Source organism: Acomys russatus, chromosome 12 (assembly GCF_903995435.1).
Source record: "Acomys russatus chromosome 12, mAcoRus1.1, whole genome shotgun sequence".
In the NCBI taxonomy this organism is placed as follows: Eukaryota; Metazoa; Chordata; class Mammalia; order Rodentia; family Muridae; genus Acomys; species Acomys russatus.
The window spans coordinates 36,935,464-36,958,890 of record NC_067148.1 but is presented as its reverse complement, the minus strand read 5'-3'; the positions used below and the strand labels follow the sequence as shown (position 1 = coordinate 36,958,890).

Genomic DNA, 23,427 nt, shown 5'->3' with positions numbered 1-23,427 from the left:
CCCATTACAATTCCTTCAGTCATCCTTACCTATTACCTCAGATTCCTGATTATCATTGGCCCTTGCTCGGATGTGTTGTTCACCATCCAAGGGAAATGTTGAATTTTCCTTCTTTATATCTACCAGCTGCACAGAACATGGATTAACATGGACTCCATGGCCGAGCAGCACTGCTCCTGCGGAAAATCATAATGAATAAATTATTTTCAGGGACTGAGAAAACAGCTGTAAAGGTTTGCTGTGCAAGCATGAGGACCTGAGTTCGATCCCAGGATCCACATTTTTTTAAAAAAAAAGACACATAAGTGGCATCCATTTGCAATCCTAGAACTCAGAAGATCCCAGAGCATCACACTGGCAATCACCCAGGCTAGCAAGCTCCCTGCCAATGAGAGACACTGGCAAAAAGAAAGAAGAAAGAAAGAAAGAAAGAAAGAAAGAAAGAAAGAAAGAAAGAAAGAACCTTGCAAAGCACAATATAACCAGAGGTTGACCTCTGACCTCTGCACACACATGCACACATGCAACCAGTGCACATAACCATACACATATACGCACAAAGATTTTCTTTTAACCCTCTAGAAGAGCATTTCGAATGCATTGAATGACCCTTCTTCCCATAATTTCATACCCACTCTGCTCTTCCCTTCCCTTTTGTGTATTTCTCAAATCCCTGGATAGATAATTGATATTTTAAAGATAATAATTAATCAGGCATGGCAAGACACATGTGCAGTTCCAGCACTTGGGAGGCTTAGGTGGGAGGAACGTAAGTTCAAGGATAGCCTGGGCTATACAGCAAGACCCGGTTTTAAAAAACAAGTGAAGATAAAATTAAAATCCTAACTTCAGTATAACATTTATATCTAAAAGTGGGGGTTAACTGATTGCAAAGTGAAATTGTCACTTGGATCAAAAAGCAGATGGGTGACACCCCAGAAGCCTCTGGGTAACACATCCCATTGTTCCCACCGTCTTTCTCAGTGTCAACCACCAGCTCCAGCTTCAAGACCTAGATTAATTTGGCCACTTATGTCATCAATATAAATGAAATCATAGCCATACTATCATTTATCAAATAAACCAAACACTCCCAGGTGTATACATGTACATATATGTGTAAATAAGTAATATATATGTATATACATATTAATGTTTGTGAGAGTCTCCTGAATTAATATTTTGATGGTGTGCAAATATGCTGACTTGCCTGCTCTGTTTCAATTATTTAGTTTTTAAGAATAATACTGTTTCTCAGAGAATAGTTAAATTAGGCTCCTGTCTGTACACATAGCAGAGTGTTGTTAATGGTGTCAGAGACTGGCTCTCTGTTCGCATCAGATGCTGAGAGTCACAGCCAAGCATTAGGCAGAGCAGGAGGGTTTATGTGGAAGGGCAGGAGGGAAGGACAGAAGGACCCTGAAGGGACAAGCATGCTGCAAGAAGACCAACAGAGTCAACCACTCTAGACCCATGAGGGCTTACAGAGAAGTAAACACCAACCAAAGAGCATGCAAGGACTAGACCTAGGCCCCCTACACATAAGTAGCTGATGGGCAGTTTATCTTTATGTGGGTCCCCTAGTAAATTGAACAGGTATTGCCCTCTATGACAGAAATTCTATTGCCTTATTTCGATTACTTCGCCCTAACAGGGCTGCCTTGCCTGGCCTCAGTGGATGAGGATGAGCTCAGTCTTAATGTGACTTGATGTGCTGGGGTGGGCTAGTGGGGGGGGTCTCCCCTTTCTGAGGAAAAAGGGAGGGAGGATGGGCAAAGAGGGTGGGAGGAGGCTATGATTAGGATGTTAAGTGAATATCTAAATTAAAAATAAATTTAGAAAAGAATAATATGGCTAGGAGCATTCTTTCGCTCGTGTGTGTGTGTGCGTGTGTGTGTGTGTGTGTGTGTGTGTGTGTGTGTGTTTGTGTTTTGAGTCATTTGTTTTGAGACAGGGTTTCATGTAGCCCCAGCTTGCTTCAAACTATGTAGTTGAGAATAACCTAGAACTCCTGATCTCTCTTCTTCTTCTTCTTCTTCCTCCTCCTCCTCCTGATGCTGAGGTGTGTGTCTTACCCAGAGCCTTTCCAAAGTCTTCTGATCAACACACATTTCTCCTTGTCCCTACTGAAGAATGTAATGGTTGAGCTCTGAGATGTGCATGTTTTCAAACTTGAGAGGATACATCCAACTGCTTCCCCAATCCCCATGGTTCCCACAACCAGAAGAAGCCAAAGAGACAGAGCGTGGCAAACGCAAGAACCTAAGGATAGTAGGTGTGTTAGGATGTGGAACCGAGCAAGGCTGCCAACCTTCACTGCCACTCTGACAATGCGGACGGCCGCCGAGAGACCCAGAAGGCATTGGGATTTACAAGCTGGATGATCTGGGCTGTGTTTAGTTTACTTCTACTTTACATAGGCGAGTGTTTTCCATGCATGTTAGTGTGTACATGCAGTGTCCCAGCATGTCAGAAAAAGGTGTCAGGTGCCCTGGAACTGGAACTAGGGATGATTGTGATATTAGGAACCAATCCTGGATCCTCCAAGCCATCTCTCCAGCTCAATTTATTTTTGGAAGATCCTTCTTTGGCAGAAGACAAGAGATTTGAAGGTATAAATGTTGTTGTGTTTCCTCAGATGAAGGGATAAGATGAGAGCAGTACCCAAGCTGTTTGAATACATGGCTTGGCTGAGCGTAGAGCATTTCTTTTTCTGTTCTATCCCTGGGCGTTCTGGAATCTTCTCGCCTCTGTACAGTCTAATCTTCTCAAAACCTGGACCTTGAAGGTTTCGGCTTCCAGCCTCCATCTCCTAACCTAGGGCTGGAATGTTTCAGCCTCTGAGACTTACTTTAGAATAAACTCACCCTTTCTAGTTCTTTCTGAACTGTATCTGGCTAGTTCAGCTCAGCTGTTATGGCTCAAAACTCTCTTCTCCAAAGTAACTGATTCAAGCCAGGCAGTGGCGGAGCATGCCTTTAATCCCAGCATTTGGGAGGCAGAGGCAGGCAGATTGCTATGAGTTCAAGGCCAACCTCATCTACAAAGTGAGTCCAGGACAGTCAAGGCTACACAGAAAGACCCTGTCTCAGAAACAAGACAAAACAAAACAAACAAACAAAAAATCAAACCAAACAAAACAAAACAAAAAGACAAAGTGACTGATTCAATCTGGCTTCTCTCAACTTCTGACTGAATTGCTCTGCTTGGCCTCAAACCAACTGTGGCAATTTGTTCTAATCTTCTGGTGTCTTATTCTCTGGCTCCGATGGCCTCTGCTGACCTGCACTGAACTCACAAACGAACTCAGCTCCACTGTGCTGTACTCACTGCACTGACTCCCAACTGACTGACTCTCTCCCCCTGCACTGCTCTTAAGTAGCTTCTCTTTCCTGTCCTCATGAGAGTTCAGTGTATCCTATCTCTGACTCACTCTGTTAAATCTTTCTCTGATTTTTCACTTTGTCTTCCCCTCAATTAGACACCACTTTCAAACATGGCTGCTTCCTTCTACAAATTAATTTTACCTTAAAAGTATTTACTAAAGGTATGACTGCGTTCCAGTTACAGGGATTAAAGGTCTGTGTCATGTCTGTGTTCCAGCTGTATCTCACAGACCTGGGTCTTTGGATGTAATCCCTTGCTACAGCAGCCATACTGCTGCACTAAAATACCTGTACATGAAGGGAGCAACACTGGAGGGGCAAAGCAGCATGAAAGCCTGTTCCTCTAGTTTAAGTGTTTGTGATGAGGTCATACATGGGGTGATGGGCCTGGGGATAGGCACACAGGAGCAGGCTGGAGACCTGTGAAAGTTGTAATTAAAGCAGTGCCAAATCACGTGATAGAAGCTTTAAGCCACTGAGTTGGGGGGATATCTGTTACATTGTTGAGCACAAGACGTCCAAACAACCTTCACATAGGTCCATAGGCATTTGGAACAATGAACCAAGAGGACAGACCTGGGGTAGAGAAGTGTGTTTAGGAACCAACAGATCTTATACAGTGATTACGACCAAGAAAACTGGGGTCTCCTGCAGTCTGAGGGGATTACAGAGTCATCATGCTGAAGGGACTTCTTACTCTTATCAACGGAAATAACATGTTAATTTTCCTCACTTTCCACAGCCCATTCCACCAATTTTTCACTCGTTGCCTCTTTATGCCATCCCTATTTTGCCCTGTTTCTTGATATTTCTTTACCTTTCTATTTTCCTCGGCTCATACTTTTTTCCCTCTATATATTTTACTTTTATTTGCTTGTTTAGCATATGTGCACCACGTCAGAGAACAACTGTGGAAGTAGGTTCTCTCCTTCTACCAACTGGGCTCAAAGCTCAAACTCAGGTCATCAGAGCTGAGAACTACCTTGCTGGCTCCCTCTCTCTATATTTTTATTTGCTTGTTTGTTTTTTTTGAGACAGGGTTTCTCTGAGTAGCCTTTGCTTTCCTGGGCTTGCTTTGTAGACCAGGCTGGCCTCGAACGCACAGTGATCCACTTGCCTCTGCCTCCCGAGAGCTGGGATTAAAGGCGTGGACCACCACGCTCGGCTCCTTCTATATTTCTTAAGTCACTTTATTGTAGGACCAGGAACAGGGTGAGGCAGAGGTGGCGTTTTGAGCATAAGTACTCAACATGAGTACTAAGGAGGCAAAAGTCTGAGTACTCGTGTGTGTGTACCTCTATGTATCTCTGTGTGTGTGTGTGTGTGTGTGTGTGTGTGTGTGAGAGAGAGAGAGAGAGAGAGAGAGAGAGAGAGAGAGAGAGAGAGAGAGACAGACAGACAGACAGACAGACAGACAGGCAGGCAGACAGACAGAGACAGAGAGAGACAGATACAGAGACAGACAGACAGACAGAGAGACAGAGACAGAGAGAGACAGATACAGAGACAGACAGACAGACAGAGATCCTTCTCACCACACTCTGCCCTGTTGTCCTCTCCTGGATGTCTCATCCTTCTCTCCTATGTTTCCTACTAGCTCCCCAGCCATCACCAGAGGTCTCCCCTAGCCCCACTTCGCAGTCCTCTATCAGAAGGTCTTTCTCCTGGGCTTCCTTCCTTGAAAATCTGATAGAAAATGTGTTACAGGATCTCCATTTCATTTGAACTTCTAAGAAGAAAGGTACAAGTCATTTCATCCCTCAGCCAACATGAGGATGTTTACACTCCGTGCTATTCTAAAATCTGCCTGCCTGCCCATCAGTGCTATTTATTTTCTCCAGTTGATCCCACACGTTCCTCTCTCCTTTCTGCACCCAGGGGCACCCCTCTATTAAGGAGAGCAGTACTCATTCTCCTTTCCCTCTCACAACTGCCAAAATCACCCAGAGGCTGTAGTATAAAGCCACGTGCCTGGGTTGGGGTAGAAAGCACAGAAGGACACAAGGAAGAAGATGTTTGCTGTCCAAGAAAAGCAGAGGATAACTTTAAAAATGAGGATAGATATGGAAAGCTAATTTGAGAACAATCCAACAGTCATTCTCCAACCCTCTCTGACATCAGCCTGAACAACTGTATGCGTGAAAATACCTTCCTAATACCTGAGGGAACCAAGTGGGCGACCTCGCCGAGGCAAGGAAAATAAACAAAGGTGATATTGAGGATGGCGGACAGGGCAACGTTAAACTATCCCTAATCCCAACAGTACAGCATGGAAAGAGATAGCTCCCAGCTGAGGGCAGAGAAGCAAGAACCAGAGCTGTACCTTGGACCCCAATAATGGTGCTGCCCCAGAGAACCCGATACTAAGCAGGTCCCTATGAGGTCCAAGCTAGTGCTTGTGACATGAGCCTTCAAGCCTGCTACACCCCATAGTCTTAGGCTCTTGGCCAACAGCTCACCTCTAAATCTAGGCCTAATTTCTTTGTAAAGGAACAGAGGAAGAAAAACTGTAAAGATATAATGGAAAACTTTCTGTATTTGTGGAAGAAGGTAGAAGGACGAAGGCCTCTGGTCTGATTTAAGATAAACCACAGCAAATGAAGTTTAATTCATAATTACAAGCCACCTATTATAAAGGTCTGGTATCGGATATCTTCCTGATCTGAAAGGTAGAAGCTGCTTTGCAATTATAACCCATAGCCATATACAGAAACTCACAGCGAACATCTGTACTCAATGGTTTAAGACTTTCCCTTCAGAGAAGGGTACTCACTCTCAATGCTTCTATTCAATAGGACTATGAATGGCCAACAGAAACACAAAAAGGCACCCAACACCATAGTCAGAGAAGCACAAATGTCCTGGCTGGTTTTATATCCACTTGATGCAAGCTAGAGTCATGAGGGAGAAATGAGCCTCAGTTGAGGAAATGCCTCCATGAGATCCAGCTGTAAGGCATTTTTTTTCTTTTCTTTTTGTTTTTGTTTTGGTTTTTTGAGACAGGGTTTCTCTGTGTAGCCTTGACTGTCCTGGACTCCCTTTGTAGACCAGGCTAGCCTCAAACTCATAGCAATCCACCTACCTCTGCCTCTCAAATGCTGGGATTTATGGCGTGTATCACCATGCCCAGCCTATAAGGCATTTTCTTAATTAGTGATTAAAGGGGAGGGCCTAGATCATGGTGGGTGGTGTCATCCCTTGGCTGTGGTCCCAAGTTCTATAAGAAAAGCAGGCTAAGCAAGCCAAGGAAGCAGCACCCCTCTGTAGCCTCTGCATCAGGCCCTGCCTCTAGGTTCCTTCCCTGTTTGAGTTCCTGTCTTGGCTCCCTTTGGTTATGAACAGCAATGTGGAAGTATAGGCTGAATAAACCCTTTCACCCCCAACTAGTTTTTGATCATGATATTTCATCACAGAAATAGAAACCCTGTCTAAGACACCAGGCAACTTCAATGAGATATCAGAGAATTAAAATCAGTCTGCTAAAGAGGTGCTTGACAATCTCCACATATGGATTCATTTCAAACAGCTGCCAGCAGCTGGAGAAAATGTGGTACCACATAATATAGACTTCCAGTTAGCCTAAAAACAAAGGAGACCCCATCAGCTGAGACAACGTGGATGAACAAGAATATTACACAAAGCAAGCCAGTCATAGAAAAGCATAAAGCTGCACGATCTTACCATAGGTGACATGTGAGAGTCAAGTGGGAGTAAGAAGGGGGATCAAGGCCATAGTGGACATAAATCTCAGTCAAGAAGGATAACTTCAAAATGGTTCATTAGACAACATGATATGAATATACTGTATTCTCAAGAAATGGCTGAGATAGTACATTTAAAGTATTCTTACTACAAAAAATATGTATGAGGTAATACATGTACATTGATGTGGTCATTCCACAGTGAATATTTAAAGCATCATACTGCCTCTGAGAGAGACAGACAGACAGACAGACAGAGACAGACAGAGAGACAGAGAATGAGAGAGAGAAAGAGACAGACATACAGAGAGGATGCTGGGATTGAACCAAGGACCTCACACATGCTGGACAAACATTCCACTACTAAGCTACACTGCAAACCCCAAACATACATAATACTTTTCTATAGTCAATTTTGAAAGTGGTTACAGTTAAAAAAAATAAAAAATAAACAAGCAAACAAAATAAAGCTCTACCAAACACATATAGGCCATCTGAAAAACAAAGCCAAGGAGGTAAGCAATAATTACTTTCTTCCTTCCAGAGCAATGGGTCGTGAGGCTTGCATCTCCATTACCCAGCCGGGCTTCTAGTTCATAGGAATCTGAAGATAGAAAGACCATGGGTGAGATCTCCCGGAGCCTAGCCCTTCCCCAGTTTCCATCATCATCCCCCATCTGAGTCTAGCCTCTTGGTTCTACCTGTAGCTCCATCGGTACAGATGGCTACCCCTACCCTGGAAGGTATTTGTGCTTTGTGACTCCCCTGGTATTTGGTATTTCTTTCCAACTACCCCCTCCAGGTCTCATCCTTGCCTCTTCATGCCTAAGTCACTTTCTTCTTACGCCTGCCCATTCCTCTGCTCCCACTCAGAGCTTCTGGGCCCTTCAATCTCACACTCAGTCCATCTCACCCTCTGACTCAGAACCTGGGCCCTGTAGCATGGTTGCGTGCTTCCTTCCTGGTTCATCAGTCTTGTCACCGGCAATGTGTCTTCCCACTTTGCTCATCTGTACAGGTTCACAGAGGTCTTCCGAGCGTTCATTTTCAAGCAAACTCACAACTAGAACAGATTTTGTTTCACAACCATTTTATTTTCCCATTGCATCAGGATGCGATAGAAATGAGACCTCACTCTAAGCTCTTAAGATAGAGAGCGTTGAAAGCTGGGGGAGGGGCTAAAGAGGCCTGTCCGATAATGACAGGGTGATTGGACAGGCAGAATCTGGAGCAGGGGGACGTGGAGCCATGGGGGAGATGCGGCTCCTTCCAAACTGAGGCCCAAAATAGGGATGTGGGAATCCTGGGCTCTGCTTCCTCTGTTCTCTATAAGCTTTTCCAAGTGTTTATTTTGTTAGGAATATTATAGAAAGCTGACTAGAAAGGGACCTTGAAGAAAGCAGGAGCCTGAGGCCAGAGGTAAGGGTCAGAGCCAAGCATGGACTGGGTAGGGAACAAGTTCCAGAGCAAAGAAATTCAGGATCGATACCCCATCTTTCCCCACAGGGAACCTCCCGGCCATGGGTTCTGTCTAGCTAGACGACTCTATTCCACTAACCTCAACGGTATGTGACTGAATAAGATATTTTGCAGTGCGTGTTTTTCTCTTGGGTTTTTTGTTTGTTTGGTTTTGGTTTTTTTCATTTTTTTTTTTTTTTTTTTTTTTTTTTTTGGTTTTTTTGTTTGTTTGTTGAGACTGGGTTTCTCTGAGTAGCTTTGGCTATCATGGCCTCGAACGTACAAAGATCCGCCTGCTTCTGCCTCCCCAAGTGCTGGGATTACAGGGATGGGCCACCACACCCGGCTTATTTACTCTTTTCTCTTTCTTTCTTTTTTTCTTTTTTCTGAGACAGGCTTTTTCTCCGTAGCCTTGACTGTCCCAGATTCACTCTGTAGACCAAGCTGGCCTTGAACTCACCACCAGTCTCTACCTCCCTGAATGCTGGGATTACAGGAGTACACTAATGCATTGGGCTCATTTACTATTTTCTAAACAAAGAGTTAAGTTACCAAGAAAAATAACTGAAAAGCTAATAATAGAAACCTTAACTTGGAATGTGGCCCTGGTTGCACACTTATGTCACAAACCACAGTGGTTAGAGCTGCCTTTTGGGTTCATGGGCATGATTACAGCCCTTAGCCCATGTGTGTACATCACAGCCCGTATCTTCGCTGGGCCAGACTATCCGACACACACACTCATGGCCCATCTGGGTGTTGTGCTGTTGCTTATGCATATTCATCTAAGCCTGCCACTGGCATCATCAGGATGCCGTTTCTGGGTAGCGTGGCTCAAGATCACACAGACTCAGGAAGAATCCACCTGTTTTTCCCTCCTCCCTCCCTGCTGCATCCCTTCCCTCTGTTCATCAAAAAATCACAGTCCCGCCCACTCAGTGCCTATTATCCTTACACTCCACACACATTGGAGGAACAGCTCATATGTTTTTTATTGCTATATTTTCAAATGTTAAAAACCCGGAGTGGAAGGTCTTTGTCACTCTGGAAGGTTGTCATTTTGTTTTGTGGTTTTGTGCAGGGGTGGTGGTGGTGGCTGGAAAGATGGCACAGTGGTTAAGAGCACTTGCTGCCATGTAGAGGACCTGGGTGTGTTTTCCAGCACCTACAGGGTAGCTACAACTGTCTATAACTCCAGTTTCAGGCCATATGACACCTTTTTCTGGCTTCTTAGGGCACCAGGGACATACATGGTATATATATATACACACACACACCACACACACACACCCAAAATAAATAATTTTTAATAAAACATTGTAAAATAAAGTGTTAATGTTAAAAAATCTCTTCTTTAAAAAAAAAAAAAGATTTATTTATTATTTATAGTGTTCTGCCTGCATGTACACCTGCACACCAGAAGAGGGTACCAGGTATTATTATAGATGGCCATGAGCCACCGTGTGGTTGCTAGGAGTTGAACTCAGGACCTTTGGAAGAGCAGCCAGTGCTCGTAACTACTGAGCCATCCTTCTAGCCCAAGAAATCTCTTCTTAAATGGCGTATTATTCCACCTGGAACCTACACAGTAAATCTTCCTGGGTGCTAGGCACATGTTTCCAAAGATGAGCCATGGAGTAAAGAAGTTAATACTATGGCATACATACCAGCGTGATTTGTGGGGTCAGAGAGTCGATGGTTCTCAGCTTGATTTCCTTGGAAGAGCGTGGTGTTTCTTCTTCTGTTATGACTTCTCCAGCCTGAGGAACAATGGCTTTCATAGTGAGTGTCCATATTAGATACAGAGAGAGAAGACAATTCCCATGTAATGCAGTGGTGAGAAGCTTAGACTCCGGAAGCAAATACAAATGACACTGACACAACAAGAAATGCGTGCAACATTGATGAAGTACCAAACACGAATATGAATGTTATTCATGGTGTCACTTGACATCCATGTGGAGCACGTTTCACTGTGATACCCCTTTGATAGATGACACCAGGGCCCAGAGAGCCCTGGCAACCTGTCTAGGCTTGCAGAGCTCTCTCCCTCAGCTCAGACATTCCCACTCTGCCAGGATCTTAAGGTACAACTGAATCCCAATACTTAGTCAGTGAAAAGATTAGATCCCCTCTGCAGCCTCTGAAAAATAGGGTATATGCTGAGTGGTGGTGGCGCATGGCTTTAATCCCAGCACTTGGGAGGCAGAGGCAGGCAGATCTCTGTGAGTTCAAGGCCAGGCTGGTCTACAAAGTGAGTCCAGGACAATCAAGGTTACACAGGGAAACCCTACTTTAAAAGAAGGAGAAAGAAAAAAAAAGGGCAGTAACACCATTTATAAATTACTGAGAAGACAAATGCAAGAATGCTTGTATCGATATATCAGAGAAGAAAACTATTATAATTAATGCCTTGAATTTAGAGTATTCTGCATTAATAGTAGTTTAAATATTTATTAAATTAAGGAAGATCAAAGGTTTAATTAAAACATGAAAGGGAGCTGGGTGGTGGTGGCCCATGCCTTTAATCCCACCACTCTGGAGGCAGAGGCAAGTGGATCTCTATGAGTTTGAGGTGAGCCTGGTCTACAGTTCCAAATGGGACAGCCAGGAATACACAGGAAAACCCTGTTTCCAAAAACAAACAATAACAACAAAAACTAAAGGAATTTTTCTTTTTTATTTGTTTGTTTGTTTTTGCTGTTTTTTGATTTTTTTTTTCCTTGGGAAATGCTCTTTACTTAGGAGTGCTGTCGCACATACATTCTTTTGACAAGGAGACCAATCACATGATTATAGAAGAGTTGAAGATATAATCTTTGTGCTCTCCATACTGCTAAGATCAGAACAGTGTCAACCGTAACAAAGTGGATAATCCAAGAAGCACTTACAGCTCAGCCTGACCTTGTGCCACGAAGCTTCAAGTCCTATGTTTTGCTGAAGATCTTTACAGTTTTGATCAGACACATTTCTATATTCTTGGTCCTGGGAAATTCTATATTATAATCAGATCGTCTGTATAAAATGGAAATGGTATTAAAGCCAGCATCTGAGGGAAACGATGCATCTGTTCTGCATACATGGGCTCTATAGATTTTTTGAAATAAGGTTTTTCTATATAGCCTTGACTATGATGGGCCCACTTTGTAGACCAGGCTCAAACTCACAGAGATGCGCCCTGCCTCTGGGATTACAGAGATGCATCACCGTGCCTGTATTCAAGGGGGCTTTTCAGTGATCCATCTTGTCTATGAAGGCAAGTGGACATATCATATGGGAGGTCCAGTTGAGTTATGATCTGATGAGCTAAACACAGAGGGGAAAATTCGTTACCTCACAGAAGGAACACGTTCAGCACAGCCCTACAACCACGACTGGACATAAGATCAGAGCATGCAGGCAGTGTCTAGCCACAGTCAAGCAAGGCACAGGAATACAGGGACTCTCAATTGAGAAAAAATCCCTTTATCTGATTGGCCTGTAGGCAAGTCTGTGGGAGCATCTTGATTAATGATTGATGTGGGTGGACACAGCCCACTGTGGTCCTCATGTATATGTAAGAAAGCAGGTTGAGCAAGCCATGAGGAGCAAGGCAGTAAGCAACATTTCTTCCATTGCCTCTGCTTCACTTCCTGCCTCAAGTTCCTGTCCTGATGTCTTTCCAATAATAGACTCTAAGCTGTAAGGGAAACCAAACCCTCTCCGCCCCAAGTTACTTTTGGTCGTGGTGTTTCATCATCACAATGGAAAGCAAACTAGGACACGTGGGGCGAGACAGCAACATTTATAGAGTCAACAAAAACAGACCGTCAGAGGCGGAGGGATCTGAGGGTGACCAGGTCAGGCTTCCTTGAGAACAGCCTTCAGCAGGTCCTGAGGAGAAGGAATTAGATGTTTTCTTCAGGAGGTGAAGCAGGGCTTCTCTTCTGTCTTCATGATACAAGGTATAGATAGCCCCTTGAATTATCAATCCAGAGTTCATCTGGAGCTAGTAAGTTCCCCCTGACTCTTGAGGTCAGACTCAGGTCACGAGAGTAGGGGACAAGGGCCACCGCTGGATGAGTAGTGTCCTTCCTGGGCCACGCTAGCATCTGGTGATGACTTGTCTTCATATCCATGGCTAAAGGATGCCGGCATGTGTCCCCAGAGCTTCCCTGCCCAGTGGCCTTATGTGAACTCTTAGGAGTCCTTGGACTATGTCTCCCTTTACACAACAACCTCTTCATGTCTTTTGGATGGCTCGTCCCTGCTGGCCTTCTCATGAGGATTTGGTGAAGGCTTGCCTCCACTTTCTCTCACCTGTACTATTCCTGAATTTTCCCTCTCCCCATCCCCCCTCCCCCCATCCCCTTCTCCCCCTCCCCTTCCCCCACTTCTGTTTCATGTTTTCCATCAGATTGGCAGTGTGTGCTCAAGATTGCGTACTCTGCCTCCAGAATGCCTGGATTCTTGCTTTCTCATTTATCCCCGTGAACACGCTACAGACAATCTCTCTCAATTTTAGCTTCCTCACCTATAAAATGAGCACCTACATGATTACCCATCTTTGAAGGCAGCTGATTTAGACGGTATCCAAGAGTAGATGCTAATTGAAGCAAGAAGCTAACAACATGATTCTTTCTGTGATTGTCCTATTCTCTCTGCTCTCTTTTGTTTCCTTCTCTCTTCCTGTCTCTGTCTCTCAAAGAATCCATATGCTCTTCCCACGCCTCTACCATTTTCTTGCTGTGTGTGTGTGTGTATTCTTCTGTATATCTTTCTCATGGAATATTTTTGCTCTCAAACAACATTTCTCATATTTGAATCTATCTCTTCTGACATCAAGTGTAACACCAAGATATAGTAGGCAATTAAGGTGAAAAGGAAGTCAATCTACTGTTGCTCATAGCCAGCCTTCCTTAGTAATACCCCAGTGTGTGTTAAAGAGGTAAGGTTGGGAAAGCCCTTAGGAATGGAGGGCTGCTTGCCAGGGGAACAAAATATTGTAAGAATGTTGGAATCTGGACCTCCAAGGTGAGAAGAGCTAGAACTTGATACTGTTAATGATGTCATCAACTGTGTCTGTGTAACACAACTTTTATTAAAAATCCAAAGTGACTCTATTTAGAGAGATTTAGGGTTGACATCACACATCTGGTGTCAGAGACCATGCAGAACAAGAGCCTCTCTTTTACAGAGCATTACTTTCTTGATGCTGCTATGGACCAAACTGCTTCACCCTTCACAGTTTCATATTGATTATTTCCTCCAGGGCTTTCTCTAAATCACAATGACTTCTGAGTAGTCGGTCTCTTTCAAGTCTGATTACTGACACTAGTCTGACCATCTGTTGTCATGGTTGATCTGCCAGAACCCTACATCCCATTAGAGGCTGGTCACAGTTTGGACCTCAAATGCCCTCTCCTTTCATGGCCCATGTATTAGAGGCTTGCCCCTCAGAAAGGCACTAATGGACGCTGGTGGTACCTTGAACAGGCAAAGCATAGTGGAAGGAAGTTAGGTTACTAGGTATACCCTTGAAGGGACAAAGGTACCCCCTCTCTTTCCTTCTGTCCAGCTCCTCATGAGGTGAACATCTTTGCTTCACTCGTTCCCTTCCTGTGATGCTCTGCACCCCTGTAGGCCTTAGAGTCAGACCATCTGGGCTGAAGTCTCTCAAACCAGGAACTCAAATAAGTTGACTTGTCAGTTTCTTTTTTGTTTTCGAGAGAAGTTTACTATGTAAATTGGGTAGCTTTAAACTCAGAATCCTCCTGCCTCAGAATTTTGAGGGTCCAGCCTTTCCTGGGTAATTTGTCCCAGTACAGGAAAGCTAACACCAGGCTCACACCAACTCCTCTCCGTACCCTCTCTGTTTCTTCCCTGACTCACAAGCATCTAATGAGCCCCTTTATTTCCTATTCTTGGAGGTGATAAGAAACTTTCCCCAGTTGTAATTACCTTGTTCAAGACTTAGCTGGGAGTTTGGGTCCCCTGTATCACTTCCTCGAGAACACAATCTGATCTGTAAGACTGAAGTAGGGGAGAGAGGAGGAGAGGAAAGAAGAGGAGAAGCCATTATAAATCTCTAGCAAGGACAAGGGACAGCATTTCAAAACTACACACTTAGGAGTTTCTAGTCTTCCAATCATTTGAAGTTCACTGGGTCCCATGTGACAAAATTCACCCATTATGCCCTGGAACATAAAAGACTCCCACAAGGAAGACTTTATGCTTCCCAGACAGAAAGGAGACACTCAAGGTCAGGGATAAAAGAAAAAAAAAAAAAGGAAAAGTAGAAGACACACAGTGAGGTGTTCCTCTTCCAGTGTTCAGAGACCAGGGAAGGTTATACGTCAAAACAGGCAAAATAGAAGCAAAATATGGCTTCCGGGTTGTCACAAGAGCAAGAAGCAACAGGAAGTTTTCCTGGATAGAAGGGCTAGGATCTGGGCACACACCAGAGGGATGACCCCCAGCAGCTTTAAGGTTGTGTGAGATGGGTTGAAGAGCTGGCTCACACATTGTTGATTTCTATGAGAGCATGTGGTGCTAAACTAAGATGGATCCTGCGCCCACAGCTGAGCTGTCATTCAAGATGGACTGTTATGTCTATCATTGTAAAGGCTCCCACTGAAGAGACACAACAGTGCTACCCTCCTGGGACTCAGCACTTCTAATCCTATCTTCTTCTACACAGCCCGATGCCGGTGTGGCGTTCATTGTCCTGAGAGTCTAACTGTCTGGCTGAGAAGACCTCTGGAGGGTGCCAACTCTAGCTACCAGACATAAGTTTCAAGATGACGCAGGGCATGTTATTTTTGTTAACTGCTATGTCTCCAATTGCACTGCACAATATGTGGCACATGGTAAAAGCTTAATAATTGGTTGTTGGTGGGGGGGGGGCGGGACAGACTGAGATCTGAAAGGGCGATACTAAACCCAATTACCGTTTTCAAAGCTTTTGCCAATGGGTTTCAGGTCAGGGTAATTCTCCATGTTGATATCATTGAACACTTCCAGCAGAACCTTCACGTCGAATATCTTCTCCAGCTCATCCAGGGCTTTGTAGATCACTTCTTGTACAGGGACCAGGTGTCTACAAGAATCCTGAAAATCCTTTAAAAATAGTGAGCGGAGAACACTTAGGTGCAGGCTTCCAAATCACAGAAGAGCCCTAGGACATAATTACAGTTAGTGTCCCTCAGTCCCCTACACACACATCTTCTAACGGAAAGTTTTACGTTTACATGAGTACTTTGTGAAACAAGTAAATAGTTTCTCTTTGAAAGTAATCATGGCGACTTCGAACTACCTCCCTTATTTATACGACATATAAGAAGGGCCACCCTTGAAAGAGAAATGTGGGTTAAAGGTCAACAGTGGGGCTGGTGAGACCCTTCAGTGTGTAGAGGCATGTGGAACAGATCCTGAGTTCAGTCCCTGAGATTCAGATGGTGGAAGGAGGGGAACCAACTAGCCACGTGCTGTTCTCTTACTTCTACATATGCACTGCAGCAGGCTCACATGCACATATACCCACACAGTACAAACACACGCACACACACACACACACACACACACTCATACACATTCATAAGTAAGTAAATAGTAAGTGTAGTAATTTTTCTAAAGGTGTGGAAGGGCTAGAGAGGTGGATGGCGCAGTGGTTGAGAGTGCTTGCTGCTCTTATAGAGGATCCAAAGTTGGGCTCCCAGCACCCACACACCAGCTCACAAATATCCATAACTCCAGATCCAAGTGATTCAGTGTTCTTTTCTGGGCACCAGACATGCAAGTGGTATGCACATATAGATTTAGGCAAAATACTTATACACATAAAAAAAAAAAACTTAAAAAAAAAAAAAAAGAGGCTAATGAGTAGCTCAAAGCCAAGAAACTCTTGGAATCGACTTGGCCAGTGGTCAATGCTATTCTGTTAGCTGGACAATTCCTGTCCTCGCACTAGTATTGATTTTGCCTAAATGGGGTGTCCATTTCCTCTGATTGTGAACGCTCCTGGAGGGCAGCATATTTATAATGCAGAAGAAACACTAAGGGGGCTGGAGAGATGGCTTACTGGTTAAGAACACTAGCTGTTCTTCCAGAGGTCCTGGGTTCAATTCCCAGCAACCACATGGTGGTTCACCAATCATTTATATAACTCCAGTTCCAGGGAATCTGGTGCCCTCTCTGCTGACCTCCAAAAGCACCAGGGACACAGGTGGTACACAGATAAATATGCATACAAAACATACATAAAATAAAAATAAGTAAATCTTTTTTACCAAGTACCTAGGGAGGCAGAGGCAGGTGGATCTCTGTGAATTCGAGGCCAGCCTGTTCTACAAAGGGAGTCCAGGACAGGCAAGGCTATACAGAGAAACCCTATCTCAGGGGGAAAAAATTAAAAACAAACAAACAAAAAAACCCAAAAAATTTGTCTTAATAAGACAGACACTCTGCAGTTTGTAGTGTTCTCAAATTTAGGTTTTTAAAATAGACATTTATTCAAACAAAATGTGCTAACTGAAATTTCATGAAGTCAATTCAATAAAATAATTGAACAGTTAATTAAAATCACTTTTGAGTTTTCATTTGCTCTTTTTTTTAGTTTAGTTTAGTTTATGTTGCATAAATTACATAATATAAATGCAGAATACATTGCACATCTATGGAGAACCCCTATTCTGACCTAGCTTATCTGCAACAATACTGATGGGTTCCAGAGGGTGCCATGGCGCGTCATTCCATCAGACAGAAGCAGGACCATGTCCTGAGGCCTCTGCTTCCCCTCTCCCTTAAAACCCGGAGAGATCACTTCCAGAAACATTTACATGATGGGCATCACTCACAGACTTCTAATTGATGGACTCACTATTGTAACTAATATTTCTACAAAATGCTTTGAAAATCCATGAGCTTTCTTTGTCAAAATTAAGTCCAGAGGCTGGAGAGATGGCTAAGTGTTCAACAGCGTGTGTAGCATTTGCAGAGGACCTACGTATCATTCCCAGCACCCAGGCAGCTCACAACTACCTGGAACTCCAGTTGCACGGAATCTGGGGTCCTTTACTGAACTCCATGGGCATGGGCACCAATATGTGAACACACAAACACACACGAATACACACATACACACACACGAATACACACATACACACACACACACACACAAACACACAGAGGAATACACAAACACACACACCTGCAGGTAAGAAATGAAATCTTTTTTAAAATTAAATTCAACTTTGAAAACCTGTCAGTCACCCCATCTGAAGCTTGGTTCCCAGTTATCAAAGTGTAACTTAATTTGAAGCTTGCCTGCCAGGTTATTATGCAATAGACTTCACTTACTTCATACGTTTTATTGGTGATGAGCTCATGGTCACGGAGGCCCTCAAGAAAAGGAAATGGCTTTCTTATTGCATGTGAAATCGCCACTTTCTGTCTTTTGAACAGCAGGAATACGTGTTCGATGGCAAACCTCTCTGTGTTCTCGTGTTCTGCGGACATCCTAGAGGGGGAAGTAACACAGGAGAATGATCCTCAGGACTGTAGATGCTAGAGGAAACTGTAACGCTTTCTATATGAAAGAAAGACTTTGAAGAACCACCATGTATAAGACAGAGGCCTCCAAAGCGAGTCTAGAACAGTGAGGGCTTTGTTACACAGAGAAACCTCGTCTCCAAAAATCAAAAAACAACAACAACAACAACTCTCAAAAAGTCAGCCTAGAAGATCTGTATTTCAATATAATAAAGATTATATGGGGAAGACACAATATTATTCTTTTAAAAAAGATATTTATTTATTTATTATGTATAGTGTTCTGCTTGCATGTATGCCTACAGGCCAGAGGGCACCAGATCTTTCATTATTGATGATTATAAGCCACCATGTGGTTGGGTTGCTGGGAATTGAACCAGAGCTTTTTTTTTGTTTTTGTTTTTCGAGACAGGGTCTCTCTGTGTAGCCTTGACTATCCTGGACTTGCTTTGTAGACCAGGCTGGCCTTGAACTCACAGCAATCCGCCTGCCTCTGCCTCCCAAGTGCTGGGATTAAAGGCGTGTGCCATCACCACCTGGCCCACAATATTATGCCTAAGAGCAAAGAGATGAGAGATTTTCCTTTTCAGGTCAGGGCCAAGGAAAGGGTGCTCACTCTACCAGTCTCTTTTTATACTATACTTGAAGGAAGGAAAGAAGAAAGAAAGGGAAGGAGGGAGCGAGTGAGAGAGGGAAGGAAGGAGGGAGGGAGGGAGGAAGGATAAGAAAAACTGAAATTCTCAGTGTGGCTGGGCATGGTGATTCATGCCTTTAATTGGCACAAGCCATGCAGAAAAGGCTGTGGCCAGCAAGTGAGCTCTCTGAAGGCTGCCCACCATTTTTTGCACAGCTGGCAATTATGAAGAAAATGTAACTTTACCTTAGGCTGGGCCCAAGGTGAAAGCAGCCTTGGGTGGCTTGACCCCACTAAGATTTTGTCTCTACAAATGATAAGGATCTTAGATAGACTCAGAGAGAGAGAGAGAGAGAGAGAGAGAGAGAGAGAGAGAGAGAGAGAGAGAGAGAGAGAGAGAGAGAGAGGAAGTTTCAGCCCAAGACAAAAGACAGGCAACTCTGCCCAGGGTATTGTATTGCAAAAAGGACCAACTATTAGGAGGAGGAAGCAGGGAAGATCGGAATCTTTAGAGAAGAAGGGCATTGGGGAATCAGAGGGAGAGAGCTCAGAGGTTCCAGCGCTAAGTGCGAGGACTTGGTGGTGGGCAGCGAGCTCAGTGGATTCCTCCAGGTTCAGTCCATGGACAATGTGGCTTCTTGAGGATCTGCTAGACTCCTGAGATTTACACCAGGGGATTTGCCCCACAGAACTGATACCCAGAAGGTTTCATTCTTGTTCTCCTTAATCTCCTTTCCCTCCTGTTTAGGGTAGTTGGGTTGTAAGGGAGGTACATGCCTTTAATAAATTACTAATAAAGTAGGGTTGTTAAGGAATCAGAGCCAATAGAGAATGGTTATGCCCTGGTGAGGCATGAGTCCCAGGGATTTTGTCTCCTGATTGCTCCTTGCTACTGATGTGCCTTTCCAGGCTTGCCATTACAGTGTCTCTCATATATGTAGCATGGTGTGGCCGGAAGTGAGGAAGTCCTCACTGCCTCTGCTCTGGGGTGACTGCTTCCTGGGTCTTTACCCACTCTGTTGGGCAGATTTTCTGCAGTATCAATACGAAAGTGTGCTTTCATGAAACAATGCTGTTTAGAAGAATTGTTGATTTTATAATTCCTCATAGTGGTCTTATAGAATTCCTGATTTGATTCAAGTAACTTTAAGCCTCTCCCCTTCCCCCCGGAAGAATAGCAAAGGCTGTAAATGGAGTTCTGTGACTCGTCGTATGTCACAAGCACATAAATTGCACTAGGAAGAAGAACAGGCTTGAGGCAAATTTACCATCTAGGAAGGCATGCACTCTAGGTTAGGTCCAGAGATGGGATTACAGGTCTCGGTATGAACCATGATAACTAATTTAAGCTATACAAAACCTTAAAGATAAGACATAACCTATGACATTAAAAAAAAACAAAACAAAACAAACAAAAAAAAAAACTACTACTTTGAACTCATAATGAGCTTGTGGAATGAAAGATAGATAAAACTGTCAATTTGAACTAATAATAAACTAGAGGAGCCAAGAGGTGAAGAATGTTTAGTTAAGTGTGAGCCTTAATGGAGAGACATGTAAAACCGTTACCTTGCTGTAAATCTTTAAACCATGTTAACATTAAACCTTGCCAGCATACGACAAGAAGAACTATTGCTTTGAACTTACAATGAACCTGTGGAAGGAAGTGATAGATAAGAAATGTTTAGTTAGGCACGACTAATCAATAACCCTGCTGTATTTTCCCCCGGTGTAACATCTGTTCTTGTGATAATTGCTTTTATGGCTGTGAGGTAATTTTTCTTCTGAGAATTTTGCCTTAGAAAGTATAAAAGGAACCAAGAAATAATAAAGGTCGTTGGAGCCTGTGGGGTTTACTCCATGCACCAGATGCGCATGTGTGTGTGTATATATGTTGGTGGAGCCACTTGAATTTGCTCCACCCACCCAATATGTGTGTATGTGTGTACATATGTAGGATGGTGGTTGGAGCCTCTAGGAACCTGCACATTGGAACTTGGTTTTTAGAGTTTGCTTCATCCACCAAATATGTGTCTGTCTGTCTGTCTGTATGTATGTATGAAGTTATTGGAGTCTGCCTTTGCTTCATCTACCAAGTGTATGTGTGTGTGTGTGTGTGTGTTTTTCTCCTTTTTCTTTGCTTTCTCTGCCAGCAGCCTACACCAGAAGCCATCAGGTCTGGCTCCCTCTACTTTCCTTTTCCCTTGGAGTTTCTTTTCTTAATCAGTGGAGCAGCCAGTCACCATCTCTGGCCATTAAAGAGTTAAAGAGAGTTTCAGAGTCTCTGTGACCTATGCAGACCATAGTCTGAAGTTTTCAGCTCCAGGGGTAAGAGTTTGAGAGTTTCTCATTCTGATCAGTAGAAAGATCCATCAGCTCCAGCTGTTAAGGAGTTAAAGAAAGTTTAGAGTTTCTCCTCAGAAGCTAGCTAGCCAATTACAAAGTACTGGCCCCAAAATGTTAGAGAGCCTAGAGATTTTCTCCATTGACAAACAGCACTGGCCCCAAGAAGCCATCAGCCTTTGGCTTCTTCCTCTGGCTCTGTGACTCTTCTCTGTGTGTTAAAGCCAAGCTTTGATATTTAATCTTAACACTCAGGAGGCAGAGGCAGCAGGTGAATCTCTGCATTCAAGGCCAGCCTGGTCTACAAATAGAGTTCCAGGATAGCCAGGGGTACACAGAAAAACCCTGTCTCAAAAACAAACGAATGAATGAATGAATGAATGAATGAATGAGATGAAGGGCAAGTTCCCTATGAATGTTGCAGGATAAAGAACTTATCTCAAACAAACAAAAAATTCAATGTGGAATAACAATAAAATGTTAATTTTTAAAAAATTTGTAGTCACATTCAAACAATTCTAATCACTTATTCCTGCATGGGAGTGAAATAAAGATTTTTTTTTTAAGACTACAAAGGTTCAGAGTTTCTGAAGACTGGCTAAAGGCGAGAGAAACACAGGAAACCGATTATAGAACCCCCTTGGCTCTGCACTCTACAGAGCAGGCAGGAGTAGGAGTTCAAGATAGATCAAAAGTCCTCTGTGGAATGACTAGAAAACAAAAGCATTTAAAAGTTAATACCACTCTTTAGAGGACTATGGGGTTAGAGAAGCTCGGACTAGGGAGACTACAGGAAGCAAGGGAACATCTCAGAGGTAGCCACAGAGCAGGTGCTGCTCTTTCCCTAGGGCCTTTGCTGATTCTGGGAGAGGAGCTAAGCAGTTGCCCTAGCCAAGGCTGTGGAGAGCCAGTATAGAGGGCAAGAGCTTGGATGTTCCGTGGGGCTGGAGACCAGGGCTGGAGACACACTGCCAACTGTCTCCTGGAGATCCATGGTAGAGTCATTCAGGGCAAGGGGAGAGAGAACCCTGGAGAGATGGCTCAGTGGCTAAGAGAGCACTGCAGAAGAGTCAGAAGAGGGGGAGAGGAAGGATTGGAGGAGGCAGAGTGGTGGACACCAGGAGAACGCGGTTCACAGAATCAACTAAGTAGGGCTCATAAGGGCTCACAGAGACTGGCGCAGCAGTCATGGAGCCTGCGTGGGTCTGCGCCAGGGCCTCCGCACACATACTGTGGTTGCTTAGCTTGGCTTTCTTGTGGGACTCCTAACAGCGGGGGGTGAGGGTGTCCCTGACTCTTGGGCCTTCTCTTGGGACTCTTTTTCTCCTCCTGGGTTGCCTCACCTAGCCTTGATATGAGGGTTTGTGCCTAGTCTTTCATATTTTGTTTCCCTGTGTGCAGTTGATAACACTGCCTGCTCTTTTCTGAAGGGGATTGGAAAGAGGAGCGGATCTGAAGAAGAGGAGGGGGGGGGGGGCTGGGGGAGAGGAGGGAAGGGAGGCTATGGTCCTGATACAGTTCATGAGACAAGAATACATTTTTAAAAAGAGCACTCTTAACTCTTGCAGAAGAGGACCTGGCTTCATTTCCAGCACCTACACTGGACAACTTAGAACTGCCTGTGATTTCAGCTCCTGGGTATCTGAAGTGCTCTCTGGCCTCTGCTGGCTCTGGCACTCACATGCGTATACCCACACAGACACCCATAGCCTCTCCCTAGCCACACAGACGCACATAGCGCCGCCCCCCATTTCTCTCTCCCCATTTCTCTCATTGAAAATAAAAAAATTTTAAGGGCCTAGACATCTATAGCAAAAGCTTCTGAAAAGAAAAGTCAAATGGCCTATATGAACTCCATGCTAAAAAAAAAACAAAAACAAAAAACAAAAAACAACAACAAAAAAAAAACCCACAATGATTTGTGGTCAACCCCAGAGAACATGGCTCCAGAGTTGAAAGCTGTGAAGGAAATGTCAGGCTGACCACACCATCTGTACTTGTTTGTCCACCGAGGACACAGCTAAAGGCTGACAATTGAAACTTGGCACAGAAAACGGATGAACCAACAAAATGTTCCAGGATTGTAGGGCCTGGAATGCAAAATTAAAGAGTTAAGGGATCAAAAAGCTTATATGGTTTTTTTTTGTTGTTTTTTTGTTTTTTTTTTGTTTGTTTGTTTTTGTTTTTTTGTCAAGAACTTTCTTAATTTGAAATCTGCCTAAAGCAAGAGGTTGAAAATAGGAGACAAAACCTTTGGCACAGAGGAGACTTGCCTGCTGGTGATCTCAAAAAAACTCCCCTTACGTTGGCTGCTTTCAGAAGACCCAGGTTGAGTTCCAAGCACCCAAATGTTGGCTCACACATGTCTGGAACTCCT

At 43.9% G+C, this 23,427-nt stretch overlaps 1 protein-coding gene across 1 annotated transcript; it reads right to left on the bottom strand.

Moving 5' to 3' along the window:
• LOC127196066 (nuclear autoantigen Sp-100-like) lies at window positions 1–18,047 on the bottom strand. The gene is made up of 5 exons (XM_051153658.1): window positions 17,882–18,047; window positions 15,475–15,643; window positions 10,159–10,389; window positions 7,665–7,691; window positions 1–176 (listed from the first exon to the last, which is right to left on the bottom strand). The coding sequence occupies exons 1-5, from the start codon at window positions 18,038–18,040 to the stop codon at window positions 16–18; spliced, it is 747 nt and encodes a 248-aa protein (XP_051009615.1). The 5' UTR covers window positions 18,041–18,047; the 3' UTR covers window positions 1–15.
• Window positions 18,048–23,427: the final 5,380 nt, after the last annotated feature.